The sequence below is a fragment of the Oryctolagus cuniculus genome, chromosome 7, assembly GCF_051225735.1.
Source record: "Oryctolagus cuniculus isolate XC-2025 breed Fujian yellow rabbit chromosome 7, ASM5122573v1, whole genome shotgun sequence".
In the NCBI taxonomy this organism is placed as follows: domain Eukaryota; kingdom Metazoa; phylum Chordata; class Mammalia; order Lagomorpha; family Leporidae; genus Oryctolagus; species Oryctolagus cuniculus.
This window is the reverse complement of record NC_142873.1, coordinates 133,186,155-133,212,391: the sequence shown is the minus strand read 5'-3', so window position 1 is coordinate 133,212,391 and position 26,237 is coordinate 133,186,155. Positions and strand designations below refer to the sequence as shown.

The following is a 26,237-nucleotide window of genomic DNA, read 5'->3' as shown; positions in this document are numbered from 1 at the left end:
ATTTGCATTTTATGTAAAAGGAAGTGAGAGAGAAAAATAGATATCAACCCTGATCAACTGCTTTACTCTCCCAAATGCCTGCAATAGCCGTGACTGGGCCAGGTCAAAGCCAGGAGCCAGGAACCCAATCTGGGTCTCCAGCATGGACAGCAGAGACCCAAGTACTTGGTCCATCATTTGCTGCCTCCCAGTGTGCACATTAGCAGGAAAATGCAATTGGCAGCTGGCGCCACAGCTCAATAGGCTAATCCTCTGCCTGCGGCGCCGACACCCCAGGTTCTAGTCCCGGTCGGGGTGCCGCATTCTGTCCCAGTTACCCCTCTTCCAGGCCAGCTCTCTGCTGTGGGCCGGGAGTGCAGTGGAGGATGGCCCAGGTGCTTGGGCCCTGCACCCCATGGGAGACCAGGAGAAGCACCTGGCTCCTGCCTTCGGATCAGCCAGCCTTAGTGTGCCGGCCGCGGCAGCCATTGGAGGGTGAACCAACAGCTAATGGAAGACCTTTTTCTCTGTCTCTCTCTCTCACTGTCCACTCTGCCTGTCAAAAAAAAAAAAAAAATGCAATTGGCAGCTGGACTGGGATTTAAGCAGGCACTCTGATCTGGGCTGCAGGCATCCAAGCAGTGTCTTAACCACCGTAGCAATGCCTGTCCCCATTTTTCTTCTTCTTTCCTTCCTTCTTCCTTTCCTTCATTCCTTCTTTTGCTTCTTTTGTTGTTTTTTTTTTTTTCCTTTTTTTTTTTTTTTTTTTTTTACCTTAAAAGGCAGAGTGACACGGAGAGGGAGAAAGATTTTCTGTCCTGTGGTTCACTTCCCCAATGTTACAGCAGCCAGGACTGGGCCAGGCTGGGCCAGGAGCCAGAAATTCCATCTGGGTCTCCCACATGCTTAGCAGGAACTCAAGTATTTGAACCATTTGTTGTTGCTTTCTCAGGCATATTAGCAGGTTGCTGGATTGGAAGCAGAGTAACCAGGACTCAAACCTGCTCTACGACATGGGATGCTAGTGTGGCAATCAGCAGCCTAACCCACTGTGCCACAATGCCTGCACCCCTAAATCTTTTTTCTTAATGCTCCTTTCTAGATTATCTCTTCTGACCCATTTTCATTTTCATTTATTCAGTATTCAGTTATTTCTAATATGCAGTTATAATCCATCCACTGAATTTTAATTTTGTTACTGTATTTCTGAGTCATGGAATTCCTATTTAGTTCTTTTTTACATCTGCTCTATCGCTCTATCACTTTTTTTTTTTTTATAGTTTCTGGGTGTTATGGGCCTAGGTATCTTAATCTTTATTCAAGGTTCTTACTCCCAAAGAGATAAGAATTCCGAGCAGAGGTATAAATACAGTGCACAAGTGAAGCGGGCTTTAAACAAGACTGAATATACATTCATTCATGAGTGTGGGCCACCCCATACAGAGAGATACCCATCATGAGGGGGCCAGAGAGCTGCCTATGAGGACAGAGTAGGGGAGGAAGCTAGAAAAGGATCCATAAGCATGATCAAGAGCAAAAGGAGGGGCCAGCGCTGTGGTGTAGTGAGTAAAGCTACCGCCTGCAGTGCTGGCATCCCATTTGGGTGCCGGTTTGAGTCCCGGTCAGAAGGTCCTGGCTCCTGGCTTCAGATCAGCGCATTTCTGGCTGTTGTGGCCATCTGGGGAGTGAACCAGCGGATAGAAGACCTCTCTTTCTCTCTCTCTCTCTCTCTCTCTCTCTCTCCCCTTTACTCTCTGTGTAACTCTGACTTTCAAATAAATAAATAACTCTTAAAAAAAAAAAAGGAGCAAAAGGAGGGTCTCTTTATGAGACAGGGAGTGACATACTACATATACAAATGGGGTGGAGCTTATCATATGTGAGGCTTTCTGGGGGTTCATGTCCCCTCCATGTAGAATTTAATTTCCATGTGGGCATCATGGTGTCTCCTCCTTCCTGGTCCTGGATGAGACACAGATGCATCATGGGCAAGTAGGTATACTATATTAACAGATAAAGGAGTAGAGTTACAACATAGAGCTGGCAGAAATTCCAGCTCACCTATTCCTACCTTCCTGCCTTACTTCCCCCACCGCAGGAGGCTGCCAAAATTATCTAAGTTATCTTTTATTTCTCTAAAAAAAGAAAATAAATTATTTTATAGTTTGGGTCTGCTAATTACAAAATCAATTGTTTTTTGCAGGTGTGTTTCTGGTGTATGTATTTCTGTCGGCTTTCACTGAGCAAGTCTTATTTTCTTGTGTACTTGGTTGTTTTAAATTCTGTACTTGGCATTATTTATGAAAACATATATGTAGAAACAATTTAGGGACTACAATTTTTTTTTTTTTTTTGACAGGCAGAGTGGACAGTGAGAGAGAGAGAGACAGAGAGAAAGGTCTTCCTTTGCCGTTGGTTCACCCTCCAATGGCCGCCGCGGCCAGCGCGCTGCGGCTGGTGTACCCTGCTGATCCGATGGCAGGAGCCAGGAGCCAGGTACTTATCCTGGTCTCCCATGGGGTGCAGGGCCCAAGCACCTGGGCCATCCTCCACTGCACTCCCTGGCCACAGCAGAGAGCTGGCCTGGAAGAGGGGCAACCGGGACAGAATGCGGCACCCCGACCGGGACTAGAACCCGGTGTGCCGGCGCCGCAAGGCGGAGGATTAGCCTAGGGGACTACAATTTTAATACTTTCCATCAAAGAGGGTTTTTATTTGCTTTGGCCGGTATCTGATGGTACCACAGATACAACCTTCAGTCTGCTTCTTGAGTTAGGCAGTTTGCATCCAACCTGAAAATTCCTCTGAAGCTGTTCCACTTCGAATTCATCCTGCTGGGGTACCAGTCATTGTAAGGAAGGTCTTATATTTCACTCCTCATTCATTGTGGGTTTTTTTTTTCTTTCATTGAACTACAAAAGGTAGGTGGTAATTTTCTAGCTAGGTAAATGCCCTCAGGGAACTCCCTGGATCCTGGCTTTTCTAGCTTTTGGTCCAGTAATTCCCATATCTTAGATGCCTTGTTATAGGTTCAGATCTGTTGCCCTCAAGTTCCTGGGTTGTAACCCTAATCCCTTGTACTTCAGGGTGTGTATTCCGAGAAAGGGCCTTCAAAGAGGTGATCAGGTTAAAATGAAGCATCAGGATATGCACTAATCCAATCTGATGGGTGACCTTATAAGAAGAGGTAATTTATCAGCCCTTAAGGCATTCTGGTCTGGCTGAAAAGCCCACAGAGCATTTCAGGCATGGAAAGCCAAGACACTGTGGCAAAAAAAAAAAATGTCCTACATGAAGGACCTCTGTGAGGTGAGGCCCCAGTGGAAAGAAGTGGTCATCAAAGAAAGAGGTACTTTTCTCTGAAGGGAGGAGAGAACTTCCACTTTGCTTATGCCTTTGTCTAAATTCTGATCAAGTCTGTGGATTCAAAAGGCTTCCATAGCCTAGGCAGCTCATGTCAAGAGCCTTAGGTGATCACTGATGTCATACATAAGTGTTAATTATTAAATTAACAACAGGAGTCACTGTGCACTAATTTCCCATGCAGGACCTCTGTCCTCAAAGAGTTGTATTTTGAGAGTTAACAGTAAACTTGTTCTTAAAGATTTATTTCATTTTAGTGTATTAAGTGGAGGATATTCTTATGTACCATAAGTTTTAGTTATGCCTAAGTGTCCGACCATTGTTTATTTTCTTTGTGCTTCCTTAATTAATGATAAAACTTGTTCTCAAGAACTTATTTTCTTTTGGGCCGGCGCCGCGGCTCACTAGGCTAATCCTCCGCCTAGCGGCGCCGGCACACCGGGTTCTAGTCCCGGTCGGGGCGCCGGATTCTGTCCCGGTTGCCCCTCTTCCAGGCCAGCCCTCTGCTGTGGCCCGGGAGTGCAGTGGAGGATGGCCCAGGTGCTTGGGCCCTGCACCCCATGGGAGACCAGGAAAAGCACCTGGCTCCTGGCTCCTGAACTTATTTTCTTTTAATGTATTAAATGGAAGTCTCTCTCTCTCTCTTTTTTTTTTTTTTTTTTGACAGGCAGAGTTAGTGAGAAGAGAGACAGAGAGAAAGGTCTTCCTTCCTTTGGTTCAGCCCCCAAATGGCCGCTATGGCCAGCGCACTGCACCGATCTGAAGCCAGGAGCCAGGAGCTTTGTCCAGGTCTCCCATGCGGGTGCATTGGGCCATCCTTTACTGCTTTCCTAGCAGAGAGCTGGACTGGAAGAGGAGAAACCGGGACAGAATCCGGTGCCCCGACCGGGACTAGAACCCGGGGTGCTGGCGCCACAGAGGATTAGCCTAGTGAGCCGCGGCGCCGGCCTCCTAAATGGAAGTCTTATGTCTCATAAGTTATAGTTATGTCCAAGTGCTCACAAATGATATATCATTCTTAGATGCTTCTTTAAAGTTAATTAAGTTTGTCAAAAAGAAAACAGAAGTGAAAGTAACTTCAAGATGCAATGACTTTGAACAGCGCTTGTCTCGACTGTTGGAACAGTTTTTTTGTGTGTGTGCAAATTGTTGAACTCTTTACTTAGTATAGAATTGGTCTTCTGTGTGTAAAGTTAATTGAAAAATGGATCTTAGTGGAGAATGGGACTGGGAAAGGGAGAGGGAGGAGCTAGAAGGGTGGGAGTGTGGGTTGGGGGGTATGGTAGGTGTAATCTCTATATTCCTAAAGCTGTACCTATGGAATGCATAAAGTTTGTATTTGTTAAATAATAGGTTTCTTTGGGGAAAAAAGTTAAAAAAAAAAAAGGTAACTTGTCCCATCAGCTTTTGCACACCACCGTCCCTTCTCTTCTTTGACAGCCAGGCTGCACATTTTATTTGTGTTTAAATAAAACCTTGGGGGGGGGGATTGGACATATAGAGAAACATCAGGGGGTAGGTGTTGTGGCTCAGTGGATTAAGCCAGTGCAATGTCTGCCCCGAGTCCAGCTGCCCTGCTTCTGGTCCAGCTTCCTGCTAATGCACCTGGGAAGACAGTAGATGACAGCCCAAGTGCTTAGGCCTCTGCCACTCATGTGCAAGACCAGGATGGAGCTCCACACACATCCGTCAAAGATACACCAACACCCCGAGATGTAGAAACATGGACAGCCTGGGCCTCGACTTCCCTCCTTGTGAGCTGCAGGCATCTTCTGCCTGGGGACAGGGCTAGGAGTTAAAAGGGCAGCTTTTGAAATCAGACAGCCTGGCTGGAGTCCTGGCACCTGCACTCAGAAGTTCTACAGCACTCTGCTCATTTATAATAGCTGTACTTCACGGGGTTGTAACGCTGACTGAGACAACAGCGCCTGCTGTTGTGCACATTGGGAGAGCAGACATTCGGAGAGGGAACCAGCAAATGGAAGATATCTCTTAATCTCCCACTAAAACTGTCACTCTGCTCTTCAAATAAATAAATATAAAATCTTAAAAACGGGAACACCAGGAGGAGAAACAAAACCTGCCTCGCTTTTCTTGGATTTCTAGCCTCCACAGCCCAGAGAAGGTAAATTTCCGCTGTGTAGGCAACGCAGTCCGGCCTTTTTTACGGCAGCCCTAGCAAACTAATACAGCCTTTAAGAACATTAAAAAGTACCGATTTCAGACCGTTATTTTAAATTTTATTGTTTTCTAAGACTCTCAGCATTGCCAGGGGTTTTATGTATTTATTTTTCCACTTACAATCATCAACTAATTTCACTAGAATTAAGTTTCAAGAGAACAAGAACCGAGTTTTGCTTATTGCTGATCACCACAGCCGTTCACAAGAGAGCTGCCCGATGAATGAATGAATGAATGAATGACAGACAGACAAGGCTTCCTCCCCGGAAGGGCCGGCCGGCCACGTGGTCTCTCGGGGCGCACCGTCAGGAAACCCAGGCCCCAGCGGCAGGGCGGCCGCGGACCCCAGCTCCCAGAAGCTCTCGGGGGTGAGCGGGGGCGCGCGCGGCCTCGGGGCTGCTCCGCCGGCTTCCGGCTTCCGGGTTCTCGGGCGCGCGCTGCGTCCCCGGAGAGGGCGGGCTTCGCGGCCGCCTCTTGGGGGCGGAGCCGTTAGCCGAGCGTGAGGAGCCCGCGGTAGGACGCGCAGGCGCCCGGCCGTATCCGTAGCGGGACCGCGTGGGGTGGGCTGGAGCCGGGCCCCCCAGCTGGGCCGGGGGGCAGCCGGCGGCTCGGTAGACCTGGAGGTTCAGTCCCGAGGCAGAGGCCCTGGGAGACGTCGGGCTGCGGCCTAAGGAGGCGGAAGCTGGGGGTGGACTTAGCCGCTGCCGCTGGATCCGGCACTAAAGCATCAGCCAGTGAGGTGTGTCCTCGCCCGGCCCCGCCAGGAGCCGGTGCTGAGCAGCCTTCCCAGCCGGCGCTCAGCCCCGCCGGTGCTGTGGCTGGGAAAGCCCACCGCCCTAGGCCTACCCTTGATGGCGCTTTGTGAAAGACCCGTGTCCACTCCGGAGGCCGATGGCCCTCTGGGCTTCATGACTTTTGGAGAATGATTGCGTTGGGTGGAGAGGTGATCGGTCCATAAAAGGCTGGGAGAGACACGATCCGTTAGCACCCAGCCCTCCTCCGAAGAGACGCTGCGGCTGACAGCTCTGGTCCTGCCTGCCTCCGTAGCGCAGCGGGTGAGTGGGGGCCTCTCCGCGTGGGGCTGTGGTCTGTAGGTCCGAGGGTGGCGTGGCTGGGAACACTGAGAACGGAGCGTCTTCGCGAGGAAGCTGCTCGGTCACCAGCTGTTTGATAAGTTCAGATTCCAAAGTTTCTGCACTTCGGCAATGAGACTTTTTCTATACACAGGACATTTTCTGCAAGGCTCCAGGACGCGCATAGTCACGTAGCCTCCTCTTCCTCCCGCCAGACTTCCAAAAGTTGGGCCGACTCCCTTTCCACGGAACTAGCGCCGTTCTCGGAGCCCCAGAGGCACCTGTTCATATAGTGCGGCTGGGAGGAGGTGGTGGATTTGGGCTTTTCCAGATTGGCCTGCTACTGGCAGCGCTGCAGGGATCCTCCTTATATGTTAAGAAGTATATTTTCTGCATTTGAAGGCACCGCCCTCTCCCCCAACTTTAACCTTTCTTGAAACCAGGATGCCTCTCACCAGGGAGGTCCAAAGGAAGTTGCCCGCTGCTGAGCACCCGCCTGGGTGATGCTGTGTCTGCCCCCTGTGCTCACCCCACAGTGCTGTGCCCGCTGAGATACTTGAACTGTAATTTCAAGCCTTTAGTTGTTTTTCTTTTAAATAACTTAAAAAGATAATTATATGATACAGCATTAAAATAAAAGGCTTGTTGTAATTTTTATTAAGGATATGTTGTATCCCCAGCGTTGTCTCAATCAGCGTTACAACCCCGTGAAGTACAACTATTATAAATGAGCAGAGTGCTGTAGAACTTCTGAGTGCAGGTGCCAGGACTCCAGCCAGGCTGTCTGATTTCAAAAGCTGCCCTTTTAACTCCTAGCCCTGTCCCCAGGCAGAAGATGCCTGCAGCTCACAAGGAGGGAAGTCGAGGCCCGGGCTGTCCGTGTTTCTACATCTCGGGGTGTTGGTGTATCTTTGACATATGTGTGTGGGACTGAGAGACAGTGACAGCCAAGAACACTGATTGTATTACTCCTGCATGGGGCCAAGTCTCTGTTTGGGCTTTTTTGTGGTTTATCGATGTATTTCTGCAGGTTCTGGAGTTGTTACATGACAGGCACTTCTGGGTCCCTCCTTTCTTGCCTTTTGCTCCTCTAGAAGAATATGCGCTCAAACCTACCCAGCCGGCTGCCTGCCAGGGAAACAGTGCTCTGTTTAGGAGAGGAATCCATTTTTCACAAGTGTGCGACTCACAGCAGCCTCCAGGAGCCACACAGACACAAGGAAGTCGTCAGGGCAGGAGACTGTGACCTGGGGATGACCACCCAGCTGTGACGCTTCTCCTCCAGGTTCGGCAGTGTCCTCTGCAGAGCGGGCAGGCCCGCCCAGGCGGGCATCAGCATGCCGCAGCAGCTCCTGATCTCCCTGCCCACCAAGGCCAGCGCCTGGGTGAAGTTGCAGCATCCAAAAAAGACCAAGGAGGGCACGCCCCTGTGGGAGGATGTGACTACGGTGTTTGAAGGAGAAGGTGAGGATGAGGGAAGAAGCTGGTCTCATCTGTGTGTGAAAAGATGGATATACACTTCATTGAGCTGGTCTCGTGGCATGGAAACTGGGGGAAGAAGGTCTTTGGGGTTCATGCTTGGGGCTTTTGGGAAAAGCATAGGTGTGAGAGAAAATACTGGGATCCCAGCCCAGGCTCCTTGTGACTTGTGCCGAATGCTGTTCCCATCTGTCCTCACACAGGACAGGAAGACAGATGCAGAATGTCCCCATCAGTGGCTGCTAAGAGTGGGGATGTGACTCACAAGGTGGAGTTTGGGAGGCTGTCAAAATTTTCTTCCCATTAAGTCCTTCAAGGGTTTTCCTGTACAAATTCCAGTTATTTTTATTCCAAGCCAGCGTTTTCTCAAGTATCAGCTTTTTCATGTCATCAGGAGAGAGACAGCAATGACAGGCCTTATTACCTTCATTTCACCTTGAACCCTGTGGGTTCCCAGGGAAACATGTCCAGGATCACACCTTATTTATTTATTTAAAACAATTTTTTTAATATTTACTTAGTTATTTGAAAGGCAGAGATAGAAGGAAAGAAAGAGAGAGAGAGATCACCCCTTATTTAGAGATGTGGTCAAGAGTACAGAGGTGGACAGAGGAATCCATGTGTGTCATGTGCTGTCTTAATTCCTACCTTTAACACTTAAGATTCAGCCAGTATTGTGTTATTTTTGTTTTTGAAGAGGATGGCGTGTTTCATTTTTATTTGAAAATTTTGTTTATTCTCATTTTATTTGAAAGGCAGAGGGAGAATGAGAGACGTAGAGACAGACATAGAGCGATCTTCCATCATCTGGTTCACTCCCCAGTGCCTACAACAGCCAGGGCTGGGTTAGGCCAAAGCCAGTAGCCTGGAACTCAATGTGGGTCTTCCACGTGGTTGGCAGGGACCTCACTACTTTAACCATCATTTGCAGCTTCCTAAGGTGCACGTAAGCAGAAAGCTGGGTCAGAAATGGAGGAGCCGGGATCTGAACTAGGCACCCTGATATGAGATGTAGTTGTCCAGAGTGGCATCTTAACCTCTGCCAAATGCCTAACCCTTGGCTAAACATCCTGACAGATGAAAATAATAATTCCCTGATTACTAACTGATGAAGATAGACACAGATTAAAATAGTGGAAGGACAGCCTTAGCAAAGTTCTTGGGGAATGTACAGGAGTGGGAACTTCTTCTGACTGTCTGTATCTAAACAATTTTCACAAGCCAGATGTTGTTGAATTGGGCCTAGAATGTGTTAGTTTTTTTCTAGGTTTTGGGAAAGGATACAAAAATGGATACCTTGCAGAATGATTTAGAGAATGGGAAGTATTTAGTCCAACAGGGTGAAGAGTGTGATGGGTGGGTATGTCGCATGGATAAAGGATGGTAGTTTAGAGGTAAGCAGTGTTAAAAAAATATGCTTAGGGCAGGTCATAGAGTGCCTTTGAATCCCATGGTAAAATGTTTGGATTTTTCTTTCTTGTCCATGCTTTGAACAAAGGGGTGGCCTGATGGGCCAGTGGTTTGGGAGCAGCTTCGACCGCTGGGAAATATTAAGTGCCAAGAGTCCGTGCTGCAGGTCCTCCTCATCAGGAGGCTTTGGGCCACTCTTGGGTCCTCAGTGGCCCTCTCTGTGTGAGTGTGGTAGAGGAAGAGCCGCGCTCCCTGGATCTGCATTCTGTCTGGGGGACATGGGGAGAGGCAGACCTCATGGCTCTTTCCCCTCGCCAGCTCCGCTGTCTCAGGACACTGAAGAGGCCCAGGAAGAATGCTTAGAGGCTGAAGTGACCCCTGGGTTCCTGGCAGCAGAATCACAGGTGGGTTGGAGTTTTCTCTCTTTCTTTCTTTTTTTTTTTTTGTTGTTTTTAACATTACTTCTCAGAATTTAAGATTATAACCTGTCTTTTGTGTGGGAGAGGAGTTTGAGACTAACAAATTTGACCTAGGGCACTTAATTCAAGTTATTGTAGTAGAGAAAATTGGGTTTCCATGGTGGCAATTTCCTACTTGTAGTGGCTTCTCTCCTTGTAACTTGTTTCTCACCAACATCTAGATCTAATACTGAGATAATTTCTGTAGAGAAAGCAAAATCAGTGATAAAATTCTAATCCGCCCCAAAACCAGTAGGTGCCACTTAGGATCTAAGACAAAGGTCAGTAAAATACTCAGAATGCAAATGGGTGAGAACATTCGGATGCTCTTAGAGACGCACAGGTAGCCTGTGATCTTTGACAGGTGACCCTATCACAGCTGGGCAGCAGAGGTCAAGTCGTAGCCACAGAAGTGAGAGGAGAAGTGGTCAGTTGGCACAGAGACACATTAGACCGGCTGGGCAGAGAAGGCAGGAGCCCTGTCCGAGGCAGTTATAATAGGGTGGCAGAAGTAGGGGCGTCTTACCCGGACTGCTGGAGACACAGATGACATAGAGGGGACATTACAGAATAAACGTAAAAGAAAGAATTTTAAAGATAATGTTACTGGAGGACAGAAGAATTTTAAGTGAAAAGAACTTGGGTTCTGGGGGAAGGTAATAACAGGATTTGATTTTCTCTCATCTTGCTCAAGTGACCTGGGGCAGGTTTTTTTTTGTTTTTTTTGTTTTTTTTTTTTAAGCTATTTGCAATCTCAGTTTCCTTAATTGAGAAGTTCAGGGGCTGATATCTGACTTGTAGAATTAAAATACATTCCAGATTAATTTACAGTAATATGGGAGAAGTAATGCTACTAGTCTTATTATTTGAAGATTATCTTGTCTCTACATCCCCCATATCTGGAACCTCTCACTTCCCAACACTTATCAAAAACTGATGGGATTTTTAAAAAATATTTATTTAAAAGACAGAGTGATAGAGGAGAGACAGATACACAGAGTGAGAGAGAAAGAGAGATTTTTTCATCTACTGGTTTATTCCCTAAATGACCACAGTGGTTGGAGCTGGGCAAGGCTGAAACCAGGAGCCTGGAACTCCATGTGGGTCTTCCACGTGGGTAGCAGGGACCCATGTACTTGGGCCATCTTTTCTGCTTTTCCAGGCACTTTAGCAGGGTGCTAATATCCTTGAATTTTTGTCTATTGGCATATCAGTTACTGAGAGAGGAGTGTTAACATCTCTGATTATTGAGGTTTTTGCTTATTTCTTGCTTTAGTTCTGTCGATTCTGCTTTTCTTATTTTAAACTTTTGCCATCAGATGCATAATCACTTAGGATTGTTGTCTTTTTGATGAGGTGCTGCTCTTATCATTAGGGAATGTCCCTCTTTTTGCCTAGTAATATTCCTTTTCCTGAAGTCCCCTTTGTCTGATTCAGTATATCTCTTTTAATTCTTTTAATTATTATTTACATGGTGTGGCTTTCTTCATCTAAAGTGTGACCTTGTTAAATGTTAACTGATGGGGCCAGCGGTATGGCATAGCCGTAAAGCTGTTCCCTGTAGTACTGGCATCCCACATGGGCATCAGTTCAAGCCCCAGCTGCTCCACTTCCAATCCAGCTCTCTGCTGTGGCCTGGGAAAGTAGTGGAGGATGGCCTGAGTCCTTGGGCCCCTGCCCTGTGTGGGAGGCCCGGAGGAGGCTCCTGGCTTTGGATCAACACAGCTCTGGCTATTGCAGCCATCTGGGGAGTGAACCAGTGGATGGAAGACATCTTTCTGCCTCTCTGTAACTCTGCCTTTCAAGTAAATAAATAAATCTTAAAAAAAAAAAAAAAAAAAGTCTTGCTTGCTTAGTCCATTTATAGTGAAAGGGATCATTGATGTAATGCTGTGTAAGTATGTGTTCCCCTTTGTTTGCTATTTGTCCTATTTGCTCTTTGTTTGTCCTCTTCTTTCTTTCTTTCCATTGAACCATTTTTTGGAATTCTATTTTCTGTCCTCTAATTATTTTTTTTAAAGATTTATTTATTTTACTTGAAAGTCAGAGTTACACAGAGAGAGGAGAGGCAGAGAGAGAGAGGTCTTCCATCCGATGGTTCACTCCCCAATTGGCCGCAACGGCCAGAGCTGTGCTGATCTGAAGTCAGGATACTGGAGCTTCTTCCAGGTCTCCCACATGGGTGCAAGGGCCCAAGGACTTGGTCCATCTTCCACTGCTTTCCCAGGCCATAGCAGAGAGCTAGATGGGGAGTGGAGCAGCCCGGTCTTGAACCAGCGCCCATATAGGATGCCGGTGCTTCAGGCCAGGGCATTAACCCTGCTACACCACAGTGCTGGCCCCCTCTAATGACTTTTAAACCATACTTCCCTGATGTGTTTTCAGTGTTGCTCTAGCAATCACAAAATGTATTTTTTTTTTTAATTTGAGAGACAGACAGTTCTCCATCTGCTGGTGCACTCCCCAAATGTCTGCAATAGCCAGGAAGTCAAAGTTGGGAGCTGGAAACTCAATCCAGGTCTCCCTTGTGGGTGACAGGAACCCAGTTATTGTGTCATCGATTCATGCCAAGTTTTGTTTGTTGTTTTGTTCCTCTTTTCCTACCTTCTTTTGTCTCCTTTTATGATGTCTTTTATCTTCATTTTGACTATGATAAGTATGGTTTTCTTTGAGTTTATCCATTTTGGGATTTGCTGAGCTTTTTGGATCTATGATTCATTTTATTTTTCTATCAGTTTAGAAAAGTTTTAGCCATTATTTCTTCAAATTTTTTTCTGCTCATTCTTTTCTCCTTTTTTTAAAGATTTATTTATTTATTTGAAAGTTGGAGTTACAGAGAGAGGGAGAGACAGAGATTTTCCATCCATTGGTTCATTCCCCAGTTGGCCGCAACAGCTAGCATTGGGCTAAGCCAAAACCGGGAACCAGGAGCTTCATCTGGGTCTCCCACATGAGTGGTAGGGACCAAAATACTTAGGCCATCTTCTGTTGCTTTCCCCAGGTCATTAGCAGGTAGCTGGATTGGAAATGGAGCAGCCGGAACGTGAACTGGTGCCCATGTGCGATGTTGGTGTTGCAGGTGGCAGCTCACTATGCCACAGTACTTGCTCCTTTCTTCTGAGATAGTATTATTCTCATATATTAGGTACCTTTGATATTCTCCCACAGCCTCGTTTCTCTGCTGCTCCAGTTTGAGTAATATTTGTTGGTCTAGCTTAAGTTTTACTAATCTTGTCTTCATCAGGATCTAATCTGCTTTAATCCCATCCAATGAATTTTGCAGAATTTTCACTTAGTTATTTTTTTAGCATTTCTATACCTCTCCTCAGTGACCCCCATCTTTTGCACATTTGATCCATATTGTATTGTAAATCCTTTAATGTGTATTTTAATAGTTACTTTAGGCCAGCGCCGTGGCTCACTTGGCTAATCCTCTGCCTGTGGTGCCAGCACACTGGGTTCTAGTCCCGGTTGGGGCGCCGGGTACTAGTCCCGGTTTCTCCTCTTCCAGTCCAGCTCTCTGCTATGGCCTGGGAGGGCAACGAGGATGACCCAAGTGCTTGGGCCCTGCACCTGCATGGGAGACCGGGAGGAAGCACCTGGCTCCTGGCTTCGGATCAGCGCAGTGCTGGCCGTGGTGGCCATTAGGGGAGTGAACCAACGGAAGGAAGATCTTTCTCTCTGTCTCTCTCTAACTGTCTATAACTCTCTCTCTCTCTGTCTCTCTCACTGTCTAACTCTGCCTGTCAAAAAATAAATAATAAAAAATAAATAGTTACTTTAGATTTCTTATCTGCTAATTCCAATGACTTGGTCACCTTCAGTTCTGCTTGTATTGGTTTTCTTTTCTTGGTTATAGGCTACACTTTTCTCCTTTTTCATTGTCTAGTTCATATATCATATATAAAAAACAGTGGAGAATGAAGTATAGATATACACATACTTGTATGTATATATGGTTTTGTTTTGTTTTGTTCTATTTCCAAGAGACCCTAAGCCCTTTCCTCTGTCTGGTGGTTAAAGTGAGACTGAGGGACTAATTGCTCATGTTCTTCCTGGAGCTGTGGCTGAGCTCTGCCTGCGATGCAGCGTCAGTTTGATTGCATTTACTTCTAACTAGCCTGGTTACAAGTGCCCTGCCCCACCACTGCCAAGTCTTGCTCTTTTCTCTTTTCAGTATTTGATCGAGGAAGGGGTTAGACTACAGTTTTAGGTGATTAAACTTTTTTCTGAGCTCTAGAATTCATGCTCAAAAAGAATGTGACGAAAGCTGTTCTTTGTGATGATAGCTACTGGGGGGAGAAAGCACTTCTGGCAAACCCTGCCCTCATTCCTCCTCTCTGATCTCATCTTCTTTGCCCTTCCCTAACTGACCTGCAACCATACTGTCCACCTGCCTGCTCCTCAGAGGAGCCCAGGACACCTTCAGAGTAGGTCCTTGGCACCTGCATGGAATGCTCCTTCCTGATTGCCACAGGACTCTCACGTTCACCGACTTCATGTCTCCAGTCACATGTCACGCTTTGAGGGAGGCCTTCGACAACCACCTACGTAAAAAATCATCCCTACCCTCACTGTGGATCTCCCTGCTCCCCTATCCTGCTTAGTTTTTTCCTGAGGCATGTATGACTGTCTTATAGATTTAATTATCCATAATGAAGATCAGAGAAGGAAGGTCCTGGTGAAGCTAGTTCAGAGTCTTAGAGCTGAGGATACTGTCAGAAGTCCTTTGACTTGATGGAGGTAGTCTCTGACTGAAAAGCAGTGTGTTTGATATTCTAGGAACCACTGAGCTTCAAGGATGTATCTGTTGACTTCTCCCAGGAAGAGTGGGGGCAGCTGGCCCCTGTTCACCAGAACCTGTATCGAGAGGTGATGCTGGAGAACTACAGGAACCTGGTGTCCGTGGGTAAGGATGGGCTGTCTATCCAAGAAATCTACCCACTGCTGGGGAGGCACCTATTCTACATTACTCGTGTTGCGATTCCTGGGAGCCTGGCCTTGGGTTCTATATTAGAGACATCTTATTCCCTTGAAAATCAAGCCAGGGCACATCTGATTCTCCTTCCTTGGGCAACAACTTTACTCCGCTTTCTGAGACCCTGAATAACTGGAAGGCTGGAGCTAAGTTCGGGGGATGGTTCTTAAACATAAGCATGAACATTCCTGCTGTTTCCTTACTCATAAGCAGGATATCAGCTTTCCAAACCAAGCGTGATTTCCCAGTTGGAGAAAGGAGAAGAGCCATGGATGGCAGAGAGAGAAGACCTAGGAGATCCCAGTTCAGGTGAGACCAAGGCAGGTGGTGCCTTTTACTGTGAGGGCGGAGTGCTCAGGCCTTCCCAGCCTGGGGAGAAGGCTCAGGCTGCTGGATGGGACCTGCCTTCATCCTGATATCACCCTTTCCAGTTACCCCTTTTCTTCACTGAGCCCCTGCAGATGTCTCTGTGCGGTCAGAGGGAAAAGATATCTTGTCCTCTTTAAGTTTAAACTTGATTTTCTCCAGTGGAGAAAGTCTCTATGTCTAAAGCTCCATTCTCTAAGCAATCAGTGTATATGGTCTCTCCACACAAAACAGATCTCTTTTCATGACATTGTGCTAATCTTTAATTTTCTCTCACTCTATTTCCACTTTTTGACAATGTTCATTTACAATCTCAGCTTCAGTTCTCATTGTGTTTTTAACTCGTGTATCCTAATTTCTTGTAATAGCCATTTCATGAAAACTCCTGCAATAGAAATTACCACAGGATTCCTTCTCACCGAATCTAGTGGTCTTTAGCAATCTTCTTGAACTTTTATTAAGAAGTTCAGAACATCTTACCAAATTTCTATGCTTCCACCTATGTTAAGAAAGGAGACAAGGCTGGCATTGTGTACCACCAATGTTCCATTTCAGAGTGCCAGTTCAAGTCGCTGGCTTAGCTTTCAATCCACCTCCATGCTAATGTGCCAGGGAAAGCAGCAGAAGATGGCCCCAAGGACTTGGGCCTCTGCTATGATGTGGGAGACCAGGATGGAGTTCCTAGCTCTTGGCTTCTACCTGACCAGCCTTGGCTGTTGCAGGCATTTGGGGAGTAAATCAGAGGATAGAATATGTCTGTCTGTCTCCCTCTCTCTGTCGTTCTGCCTTTTAAATAAATAAATAACCCTTTAAAAATTATTTTGGGGGCCAGTGCTGTGGTGTAGCAGGTAAAGCCACCGCCTGCAGTGCCTGCCGGCATCCCACGTGGGCACTGGTTCAAGTCTTGGCTGCTCCACTTCCGATCCAGCTCTCTGCTGTGGCCTGGGAAAGCAGTGGAAGATGGCCCAAGTCCTTGGGCCCCTGAACCCCTGTGGGAGATCCGGAAGAAGCTCCTGGCTCCTGGCTTTGAATCAGTGCAGCTCTGGCCATTGTGGCTCTTTAGAGAGTGAACCATTGGATGGAAGACCTCTCTCTCTCTTTCTCTGCCTGCCTCTCTGTAACTCTGCCCTTCAAATAAATAAACAAAAAATTTTTAAGAAGTAATCAGAACTGAAGCCCTGCTATTCCCCTTCTACTTTTCAAAATAACCAGTCTTTTGAGTTTAGAGTTCTCATTCCCATATCTTCATACTTTTAACACATATATCTCCCTAAGCAATATATGCATTATTTTATGTGTCCTTTTTTTTAAAAAAAATTTTATTTATTTTATTTGAAAGGCAGTTACAGAAAGGCAGAGAGAGAGAGAGAGATTTTCCATCTGTTGGTTCACTCCCCAAATGGCTGCAATGGCCGGAGCTGATCTGAAGCCAGGAGCCTAGAACTTCTTCCCAGTCTCCCATGTGGGTGCAGGGGCACAAGGGCCTCGGCCATCTTCCAGTGCTTTCCCAGGCACATTAGCAGGGCACTGGATTGGAAATGGAGCAGCCAGGACTTGAACTAGTATGGGATGCTGGTACTGCAGTTGGTGGCTTTACCCACTGTGCCACAGTCGGCTCCAATTATGTGTCCTGTTTTTAAATAAATAGTATGTATGCTTCCTTTACTTGCTTTTTTCATTCACCAGTGTTGAGATTCCTGCATACTGTTTCAGTTCATTCAATTCCTCTGAATTAATAAACCACAGTTTACTATTAATAGACATTTACACTGTTTCCAAATTTGGAGGTTATAAAGATGCTGCAGTGAACCTTCATGTACATGTCTCCTTGTACACATATGCAGGTGTTTTACCAAGATGGTTGGTAGATGCGAAGTGTTGGTCATGGACTATGTGCATCTTCATTTTGCTAGTTATTACCAAGTTGCACTTCAAAGCATTTGTACCAATCTGCACTCCCATTAGCAGATTTTATTTATTTAAAAATCAGAGAAACAGAGAGAGAGAGAAAGAGAAAGAACTCTGCCATCTGCTGATGGCATTCACTCGCTCAAATGCCTGCAACAGCTAGGACTGAACCAAGCTAAAGTCAGGGGCCTATAACTCAGTCTGACTCCCCCGCATGGATGGTAAGGACCCAAGTACATGAGCCATCACCTGCTGCCTCCCAGCGTGCTCATTAACTGGGAACTGGAATGGAAAGCAGAGCTAAGACTTGGTCCAGGCACTCTGCCATGGAGTGCAGGCTTCTCCACTGTGCCAAACACATACCCCCTGTAGCTGACTTGGAGAGCTTCCAGAACTCAGTATCTTTGTCAATACTTGACACTGAGGAACTTACTAAATTTTTGCAAATACAGAGGTGAATATGGTATGTTGTTTCTTTCATTATCCTAATTAATAGTGAGGGAAAGCATATTTTTTTCAAGGGAAAGGGTTTATTGGGGGAAACCCAATAGACTGGAAGGAAAGGACGAAGAAGGAAAAGAGGGAGAAGTAGAATGTAAGAGAGAGATCCAGAGCCAGAGAGAGGTCAGGAGATGGAGAGAAAAAGACAGCATATTTCTTTTATACACACACACACACACACACACACACACATGTTTTAAAGATCTATTCATTTTACTTGAAAGTCACAGTTACACAGAGAGAGGAGAAGTAGAGAGAGAGAGAGAGAGGGAGAGAGAGAGGGCTATCCATCCACTGGTTCACTCCCCAGATGGCCGCAACGGCCAGAGCTGCGCAGATCTGAAGCCAGGAGCTTCCTCCGGATCTCCTACGTGGGTGCAGGGGCCCAAGAACTTGGGCCATCCTCTACTGCTTTCCCAGGCTACAACAGAGAGCCGGGTTGGAAGTGGAGCAGCCAGGCCTTGAACTGGCGCCCATATGGGATGCCAGCACCGTAAGCAGCGGCCTTACCCGCTACTCCAGAGCGCCGGCCCCGACAGCATATGTCTTACGTTTATTGATCATCCTTCCAGAATTATTCTTCTGTAAATTACCTCTTTATATCCTTTGCCAATTTTTCTGTTAGTTACCTTTTTTCTTACTGATTTACAGGAAAAAAATACTATGTATATATTTTGGATACCAATCCTTGATAACTCTGTTTTGCAAATGTTTTTTTCTCAATCAATGGCCCTTCTTTCTCTTTCTAAAAAGAGTCTTTTGATGAGTTTTAAAATTTTATATTATTGAATTTGCTAGTTTTTAAAAGTTGTTTGTGCTTTTTGAAAAAAAAAAAAAAAACTTTCTGCCCCATTATTCTCCATTGTGTATGTGTGTGTGTATTCATATCTCTTTAAAGTTTTGCTTTTCATACTTAGGTTTACTTTATCTGGGACTTATTTTATATATAGTATAATGTGGAGCTCTGGTTTAACTTTTCCATGGGAATAGTCAGGTTAGGGACCACTTGTTCAGTCATTGATGCTGCTCTGTCACCTGTCAAGTTTCTTTGTGTGCTTATGTCTGTTTCTGTGCTCTTTTGTTTTATTTTATTTTTTATCCCTGCTTTGATGTCAGGCTCAGTTCACAGCGAGGTGATTTATCCACTTTGTCTTCCATAATTGTGCTGGATGTTTTAAATTTAACAGTTTCAAATGTTCTTCAGCCCCTTACTTTACCATATGAATTATTTAATCAGTGCATCAAATTATGCACATATGTAAATGGTCTCCTGACATTTTGATTGGAATAGAATCAAATTAATAGAACAATTTTAGGGAAAATTAACATTGTTATAATATTGAGTCCTAGGATCCATTTATATGATTTATTTCTCCATTTATTGATGTTTCTTGATTTTTTTTCAATAGTTTTAGGATCTTCTCCATAAAAGCTTTATATATATTGTACATGTTTTGTCAGATTCATCCTAAAAACCTGCATTTTGTTGCTGTCATAGATGATAAATTTTTTAAATTCTGCTTTCTGCTTATTACTTGTAATAATAACTGATTTTGAATATTGATCTTGTAGGCAATCACCTTGTTTCACTCTGTTATTAATACCGATAATAATTCTTACATTCTCCTGGGTTTCTCCTTCTTCAGCTCATAATAATGAAAATAGAAATAAAAACTTCTTTGAATGTGTTTTTGGCTGCCTATGAATAAACTCTCAAAGAGGTTTCATAGATGGCCCAGTCCCTTTAAATAACAATAGTCTTTTAGCAAAATGTTTATTTAATTTAGTGCAGTAATGAAAACTCCTAAGCTCATTCAAAGTTAAGTGTTTTCTTCTCCATGTCTCCTGGTAGGGGCCTGCTTCAGGCTTGGATATTGAATTGGGGATTAGTACATAGATGTATGCTTTTCTCTTTTCCTGTCACTTTCTTGTCTTATTTTTTTGAAAGATTTATTTATTTGAGAGGTAAAGTAAGAGAGAGAGAGAGAGAGATATCTTCCATCCACTGGTTCATTCCCCAAATGGCACATTGTAATGTTCTTAGTTTAAATGCTATTTCTAGTGTTTCCTGTTGCTGCAGGAGTAGGGAAAGGGATAATTTTATCTTTCTGAGATTGTTTTCTGAAAGTATTTGTCAATTTAAAAGACTTACATTCCTAAGACATAGAACTGAAATTTCATTACTTAGTAGTATTAGAACAGGACTAAAATATTCAAGTTTCACTATAAATGCATTTTAAAATGATACTTTTAACATGTTCACTGTTTCTTAATTTCGTTTCCCATATCCTCTCCAGTCTATACAACTATATTAAAAATAGCTAAAAATCTCATGTACTCTATGTATTGTTTTCTAAATATCTATTCTATATCTGCTCCAGTAATTGATTTTTGAAAACATAATAAATATGAGTTACTTGCATTTTTTCTGTTTCTTTCAGACTTGAGGAGTAAGACAGAAACCGATGAGTCAACTGCCAAGAATGACATTTCACAGGAGCAGTTATATCATGGCATTATGATGGAAAGGTTCATGAGAGATGACATCATTTATTCCACATTGAGAAATGTCTCCCAGTATGATGATGCGTTAGAAAGGCATCAGGAAACCCATGGAAGAGATGTGAAACAAGCCATTTTGACCAACAGGAAGAAAGGCCGAGAAACTAACAAATTGGGGGAAAATATCATTGTGAATTCAAATGTTATTATAGAACAGAAGCACCATGAATATGATACATCTCGAAAGAGGAACAAATACAAATTGGATTTGATTAACCATCCAACAAATTACATAAGAACAAAAACTTACGAATGTACTATATGTGAAAAAGTGTTCAAACAACCCATTCACCTTACTGAACACATGAGAATTCATACTGGAGAGAAACCTTTCAGATGTAAAGAATGTGGGAGGGCCTTTAGCCAAAGTGCGTCTCTTAGTACACACCAGAGGATCCATACTGGTGAGAAGCCTTTTGAATGTGAGGAATGTGGCAAAGCGTTCAGACACCGCTCATCACTTAATCAGCATCACAGAACTCACACGGGGGAGAAACCCTATGTATGTGACAAATGTCAGAAAGCCTTCAGCCAGAACATTAGCTTGATCCAACATTTGAGGACTCATTCTGGAGAGAAGCCTTTTACTTGCAATGAATGTGGAAAAACCTTTCGACAGATTAGACACCTCAGTGAGCACGTAAGAATTCATACCGGGGAGAAGCCCTACGCGTGCACTGCGTGCTGTAAAACCTTCAGTCACAGAGCATACCTAACGCATCACCAGAGGATCCACACTGGAGAGAGGCCCTACAAATGCAAGGAATGTGGGAAAGCCTTTAGGCAGAGGATTCACCTCAGCAACCATAAGACTGTCCACACAGGAGTGAAAGCCTATGAATGCAATCGCTGTGGGAAAGCCTATAGGCATGACTCATCCTTTAAGAAACATCAGCGACATCACACTGGGGAAAAGCCTTATGAATGTAATGAATGTGGAAAAGCCTTCAGCTATAATTCATCACTTAGTCGACACCATGAAATACACAGGAGGAATGCCTTCCAAAATAATGTATAAAAACAGGCATTTGACATAAGACCTAAGCCAAGTGTAAGTCAGTGTCTATGCTTTAAAATTTCAGGACTCAGTTAAATTTGAGGAATTGTTAGAAAGATGCTAACTTTTAAATTGTGTTCATTGTGTAAATAGAGATTACTACCATCTACTAACACCTCCATACAAAGTACTTAATAAAATATGGTCCTTCAAATCAAATAAATTCATTATGAAAAATCCACAACATTTTTTTTCTGATTTCATAGTGGATTAATGCATTTTTCTTCATGGGCATTCTAATTCTCTGATTTTCATACAGACCAGCATTTAGGAACTAAATGAAATATCACCACACCTATTTTTTAATTAAATTTTTTAATGGGGAAAGTTTCCACCTGGCATAAAGTTCCGGAGACAAACATAGTTGGATATAGTGAAAAGCCTCCTTCCTCCATTTCCCACCACATTCTACCTACAGGCAACCATATTTTATAACTATTTTTTGTGTGTATCCTTCTAGAGTTTTCTATGTATAGGCAAAAGAATACAAATACAAATATACAAGTTTTTTTTTTTTTTTTTTGCAAGATTTGTTTATTTTTCTGAAAGCCAGAGTTAGATCTTCCATCTTCACCCCCCAGATGGCCACAGCATCCGGGCACCAGCTGAAGCGAGGAGCATAGAACTCCATCTGGGTCTCCTGGCAGTGGCCCAAGATCCTGTGCCACCATCTGCTGCTTTCCCAGGTACATTAGCAGGGAGCTAGATTGGAAGTGAAGCAGTTGGGACTTGAACCTGTGCCCATATGAGATACCCACATCCAAGGTGATGGCTTAATCTGTTGTATCACAACACCAGCCCCATAAGTTTTCTTTAAAGAAAAAACAGGAACTTCTTATACAAACATCTGCATGTTACTTTCATTTATTATATCATGAGGGTCATTCTACCTTTTTGTGGATGTGTAGTATTCCTAGGTGTGAATGTTTAGCCAGTTCACCACGAATGGACTTGGGTTGTTTCCAATCTGTTGCAGTGAACAGTTTTACATATTTTCATTTCTCACATAGGTGTGTGTGTGTGTGTGTGTGTGTGTGTGTGTGTGTATATATATATATATGGAACTGGAATTTCTGTATTAGATGATATATGCATTTGTATGATAGATACTGGTAAACTGACCTTCATGGAGGCTGGACTAGTTTTTCCACAGCTAGATCTGGAACTGCTGGAGCCATAGCTGGTACTGAAGCAACTCCCAGACCAACAGCCCTATCAGTCCTCAAAGAAACCTCAGCTTATCTCAGTATCTCAACAACATGGCCTAGGAACAGTTGAGTGTATCCCATAGAAACAGCGTAGCATTTGTTATCCCTGGAGCTAAGAAAGAATCTGTACTTTCTTAAATAGTCAGGGGGTCATCGCTGTGGCATAGCAGGTAAGGCTGCCACCTGCAGTGCCAGTATCCCATATGGGTGCTAGTTCAAGTCCCGGCTGCTCCACTTCCAATTCCACTCTCTGCTATAGTCTGGGAAAGCAGTAGAGGGTGGCCCAAGTCCTTGGGCCCATGCACTCATGTAGGAGACCCCAAAGAAACTCCTGGCTCCTGGCTTCAAATCGGCACAGTTCCGGCAGTTATGGCCATTTGGAGAGTGAACCAGTGGATGGAAGACCTCTCTCTCTCTGCCCCTGCCTCTCTGTAACTCTGCCTTTCAAACAAATAAATAAAAATCTTAAAAAAAAAAAATAGTAGGCCCACTAGATCTCAGTTGGGGAAGGAGATATTTTCTCACCAACTGCTCTAGTCCCAGACTTCTGAGGCTGCAGCTGCCTGATGAAAGTCCCTTTAAAGAGAAGAGTGTCTCTCTAAATTGCATTTAGCAAATATAATCTTGGCCACAAGCTCTTTGATCAGAGTGAAGGAGACCTGACAATTGAGGTAGAGTACACAGAATGGCAGGATCTACCATGGATGACCACCTGTGAATGTATTAACAAATTACAGTTAACACATGTAAGGAGACACAAAGGAGGATCCACATGACTTTCTAAGTGTTAATGAGCATTAATTGATTAACATTGCTTATTGTGAAATCCGACTCCCAGGCCATTTCCATAATGATTTTGTACAAGTTTCTTTTTCACTCTCATTAACTTTTATTAAATATGTTCATAGATTCCCCCTCGCCTTCGTACCCATAGCTGCTACTCCAGTCAGTCCAAAGCCTGGTACTTAAAGTCCTCCATTATGTCTAGTCTTCCTTCTGTACTTTTGTGCTTTTTTCCATCCCATAAGAGCTCTGACTAAATGTATACATAGTTATGAATCATTAGGTTGCAAATAGCAGAAATTATGAGGGCTATTGATGTCTTAGAGGAGGCTCCTATCAGGGCTACTGAGGTATCTCATGGAATTCAGGGTTGTGCTACATAACATTAGAGGGGACCGGACCCAACCACTTTGAAAAATCCAGATGGTTTTCTCTTTCCGTCTGTCCTTTCTGCATCTGTGTCTTCATTCTGGCTTTGTTTTGTTTTGTTTTTAAATCGCCTCATTGTAAATCAGTTACTGTCAACTCCAGATTTTATGTATGTTCAGTTTCCATCGCACAGTTTCAGAAAGCTATTTCTCTTTCGCTTCCAGTCTCAAATTCCTGTGGGAAGATTTTAACTGGCCCACCTGGGTCAGATGCCCACCCTAAGTAAATCAACAAAGCAGAGAGCTTAGCTTCCATGGAACCATGGGGATGGAGTGATGGCTGGAAGGGCAGGAAAGCAGTTCCTAGAAGGGCTTACTATTCACCGTTTCAAATCCTATCCATTTCTCAATATCAGCTCATGGAATTAGGGTTTTAAAACTGGAAAGTGGAAATTCACTCAAGAAAAACCCCTCACTTAGGTGAGATAAGCAACAGAGCACCTCTTTACACATAGATGTGAACCATGGACATATTTTAAGCATTTTTTTCTGTTTATTATCCTAACTTTCTAAGTACTTGCCCTTCATGAGCTGAACACAACCACTCTGCCTTTCTTATAAGGTTTACTTCTTTGATCTACTGCCCCAGGGTACCTTTGTTATGCTTCAGAGCCTACCCATTGGCTTGACCTTTTACCATATCTGTTTATTCATTCTGTTCACTTCAAAGGCACCTCTCCTGCTGATCACATAAATGTCCTTCCCCAGGCTGCGTTATTGGGCATATTCTGTTCTGTAGCTCCATGTTATGTTTGGTTGATCTTATTGACATTCAACATTTCTTTTAAGTTTTTTTTTTTTTTTTTTAAGATTTATTTATTTGAAAGGCAGAGTTACAGAGAGGCAGAAGCGGGGTCGGGGAGAGGGAGTCTTCTATTCACTGGGTCACTCCCCCAAATGGCAGCAACGGCCAGAGCTGGCCAGATCTGAAGCCAGGACCCAGGAGTTTCTTCCAGGTCTCCTATGGGAGTGCAGGGGCCAAGGACTTGGGCCATCTTCCACTGCTTTCCCAGGCCATAGCAGAGAGCTGGATCAGAAGTGGACAAGCCAGGACTTGAACTGGTGCCCATATGGGATGCTGGCACTGCACGTGGTGGCTTTACCCACTATGCCATAGCGCTGTCCCCCAACACTTCTTAAACCTACATTTTTTTAAAGATCTATTTTATTTATTTGAAGGACAGAGTTACGAAGAGGTAGAGACAGAGAGAGAGGTCTTCCATCCGGTGGTTCACTCCCCAGATGGCCACAATGGCCAGGCTTGCACCAATCCGAAGCCAGGAGTCAGGAGCCAGAAGTTTCTTCCGGGTCTCCTTTGTGGGTGCAGGGGCCCAAGCACTTAGGCCATCTTCTACTGCTTTCCCAGGCCATAGCAGAGAGCTGGATGGGAAGAGGAGCAGCCGGGACTAGAACTGGTGCCCATATGGGATGCTGGCCCCACAGGTGGAGGATTAACCTACTGCGCCACAGCGCCAGCCCCTAAATCTATATTTTAATACTAGAAATCTCTCCTGAGCTGTTGAATATATTTGATATCCCTCTGGATAACACCACATGGATATCTTGTAGTCACCTCAGGGTCAACATGTCCAGAACTCATAATTTTTTCATTAAAATGTGTATTCCTTAACCCAGAAAGTGGAATTACCATATATATATCCAATTGTCCAGTCAACTTCTTTCATTCTTTACCTTCCTAATCATTCACTGATTCCCGTATATTCTGTGAGGATCTTGGGCTCTCTCCCCTCTGTCCTCATTTACATGCCTTACTCAGGTTCTTAGCACTTCCTAAATGCTTAAGTAGAGGCCTCGTTTTGTTTTGTTTGGTTTCATTTTTCTAAATCTAAGCTATTTTCTATATCTAAGCTATTTTCTTTATCCTCCCATGGGTGCTACAGTAATCATTCTAACACATATGTAACCAAATTATTGTGATGCCAGTGCTGTGGCGCTGACATCCCGTATGAGTGCTGGTTCAAGTCCCAGCTGCTCCACTTCCAATCCAGCTCCCTGTAAAGTGCCTGGGAAAGCCATGGAAGATGGCCCAAGTGTTTTGGCCCCTATATCCACGCAGGAGACCTGAAGGAAGCTCCTGGCTCTTGGCTTCAGATCAGCTCGGTTCCAGCCATTATGGACTTTTGGGGAGTAGACCAGCAGATGGAAAACCTCTCTGTCCCTCTCTCTCTAACTCTGCCTCTCAAATAAATGAAATAAATCTTTTTTAAAAATTATTTTATTGCTTAAAATCCTGGTACAGTTTCTCATGAAGATAAAGGTCAAGTTTGTTAACATATAACACTTGGTATAGAATATTGCCCATTGTTGGTAAACTGCTCCCTAATTTTGGCTCAAGCTTACTTTGTTTCAGCCATAGACACCTCACGATCCCCTAAATATCCCATGCTGTTTCACGGTTTCTTACCTCAGCTGTGCAGTTTCCTCTTCCTTCTTCCCAGCTTCCGTAGTTAGCACCTCCTCATCCTCCCAGATTTAGTTTGTA

At 44.5% G+C, this 26,237-nt stretch overlaps 1 protein-coding gene across 9 annotated transcripts in view; it reads left to right on the top strand.

Annotated features, from left to right (window-relative positions):
* Positions 1 to 21,496, top strand: part of LOC100338575 (uncharacterized) — a 50,738-nt gene extending 29,242 nt beyond the window's left edge. Inside the window, exons 1-6 of one of the 9 annotated variants that reach the window (XM_008265507.5) lie at positions 5,952 to 6,578; positions 7,882 to 8,060; positions 9,804 to 9,889; positions 14,726 to 14,852; positions 15,132 to 15,230; positions 20,138 to 21,496. In XM_008265507.5, the coding sequence (XP_008263729.3) occupies positions 7,934 to 8,060; positions 9,804 to 9,889; positions 14,726 to 14,852; positions 15,132 to 15,230; positions 20,138 to 21,276 (1,578 nt within the window). In that variant the 5' untranslated portion in view covers positions 5,952 to 6,578; positions 7,882 to 7,933 and the 3' untranslated portion in view covers positions 21,277 to 21,496. Of the gene's footprint in view, positions 1 to 5,951; positions 6,579 to 6,750; positions 8,061 to 9,803; positions 9,890 to 14,725; positions 14,853 to 15,131; positions 15,231 to 20,137 lie in introns of those variants that run through there. The other 8 variants (XM_070078688.2, XM_008265505.5, XM_070078687.2 and 5 more) reach the window with 8 other exon arrangements.
* Positions 21,497 to 26,237: the final 4,741 nt, after the last annotated feature.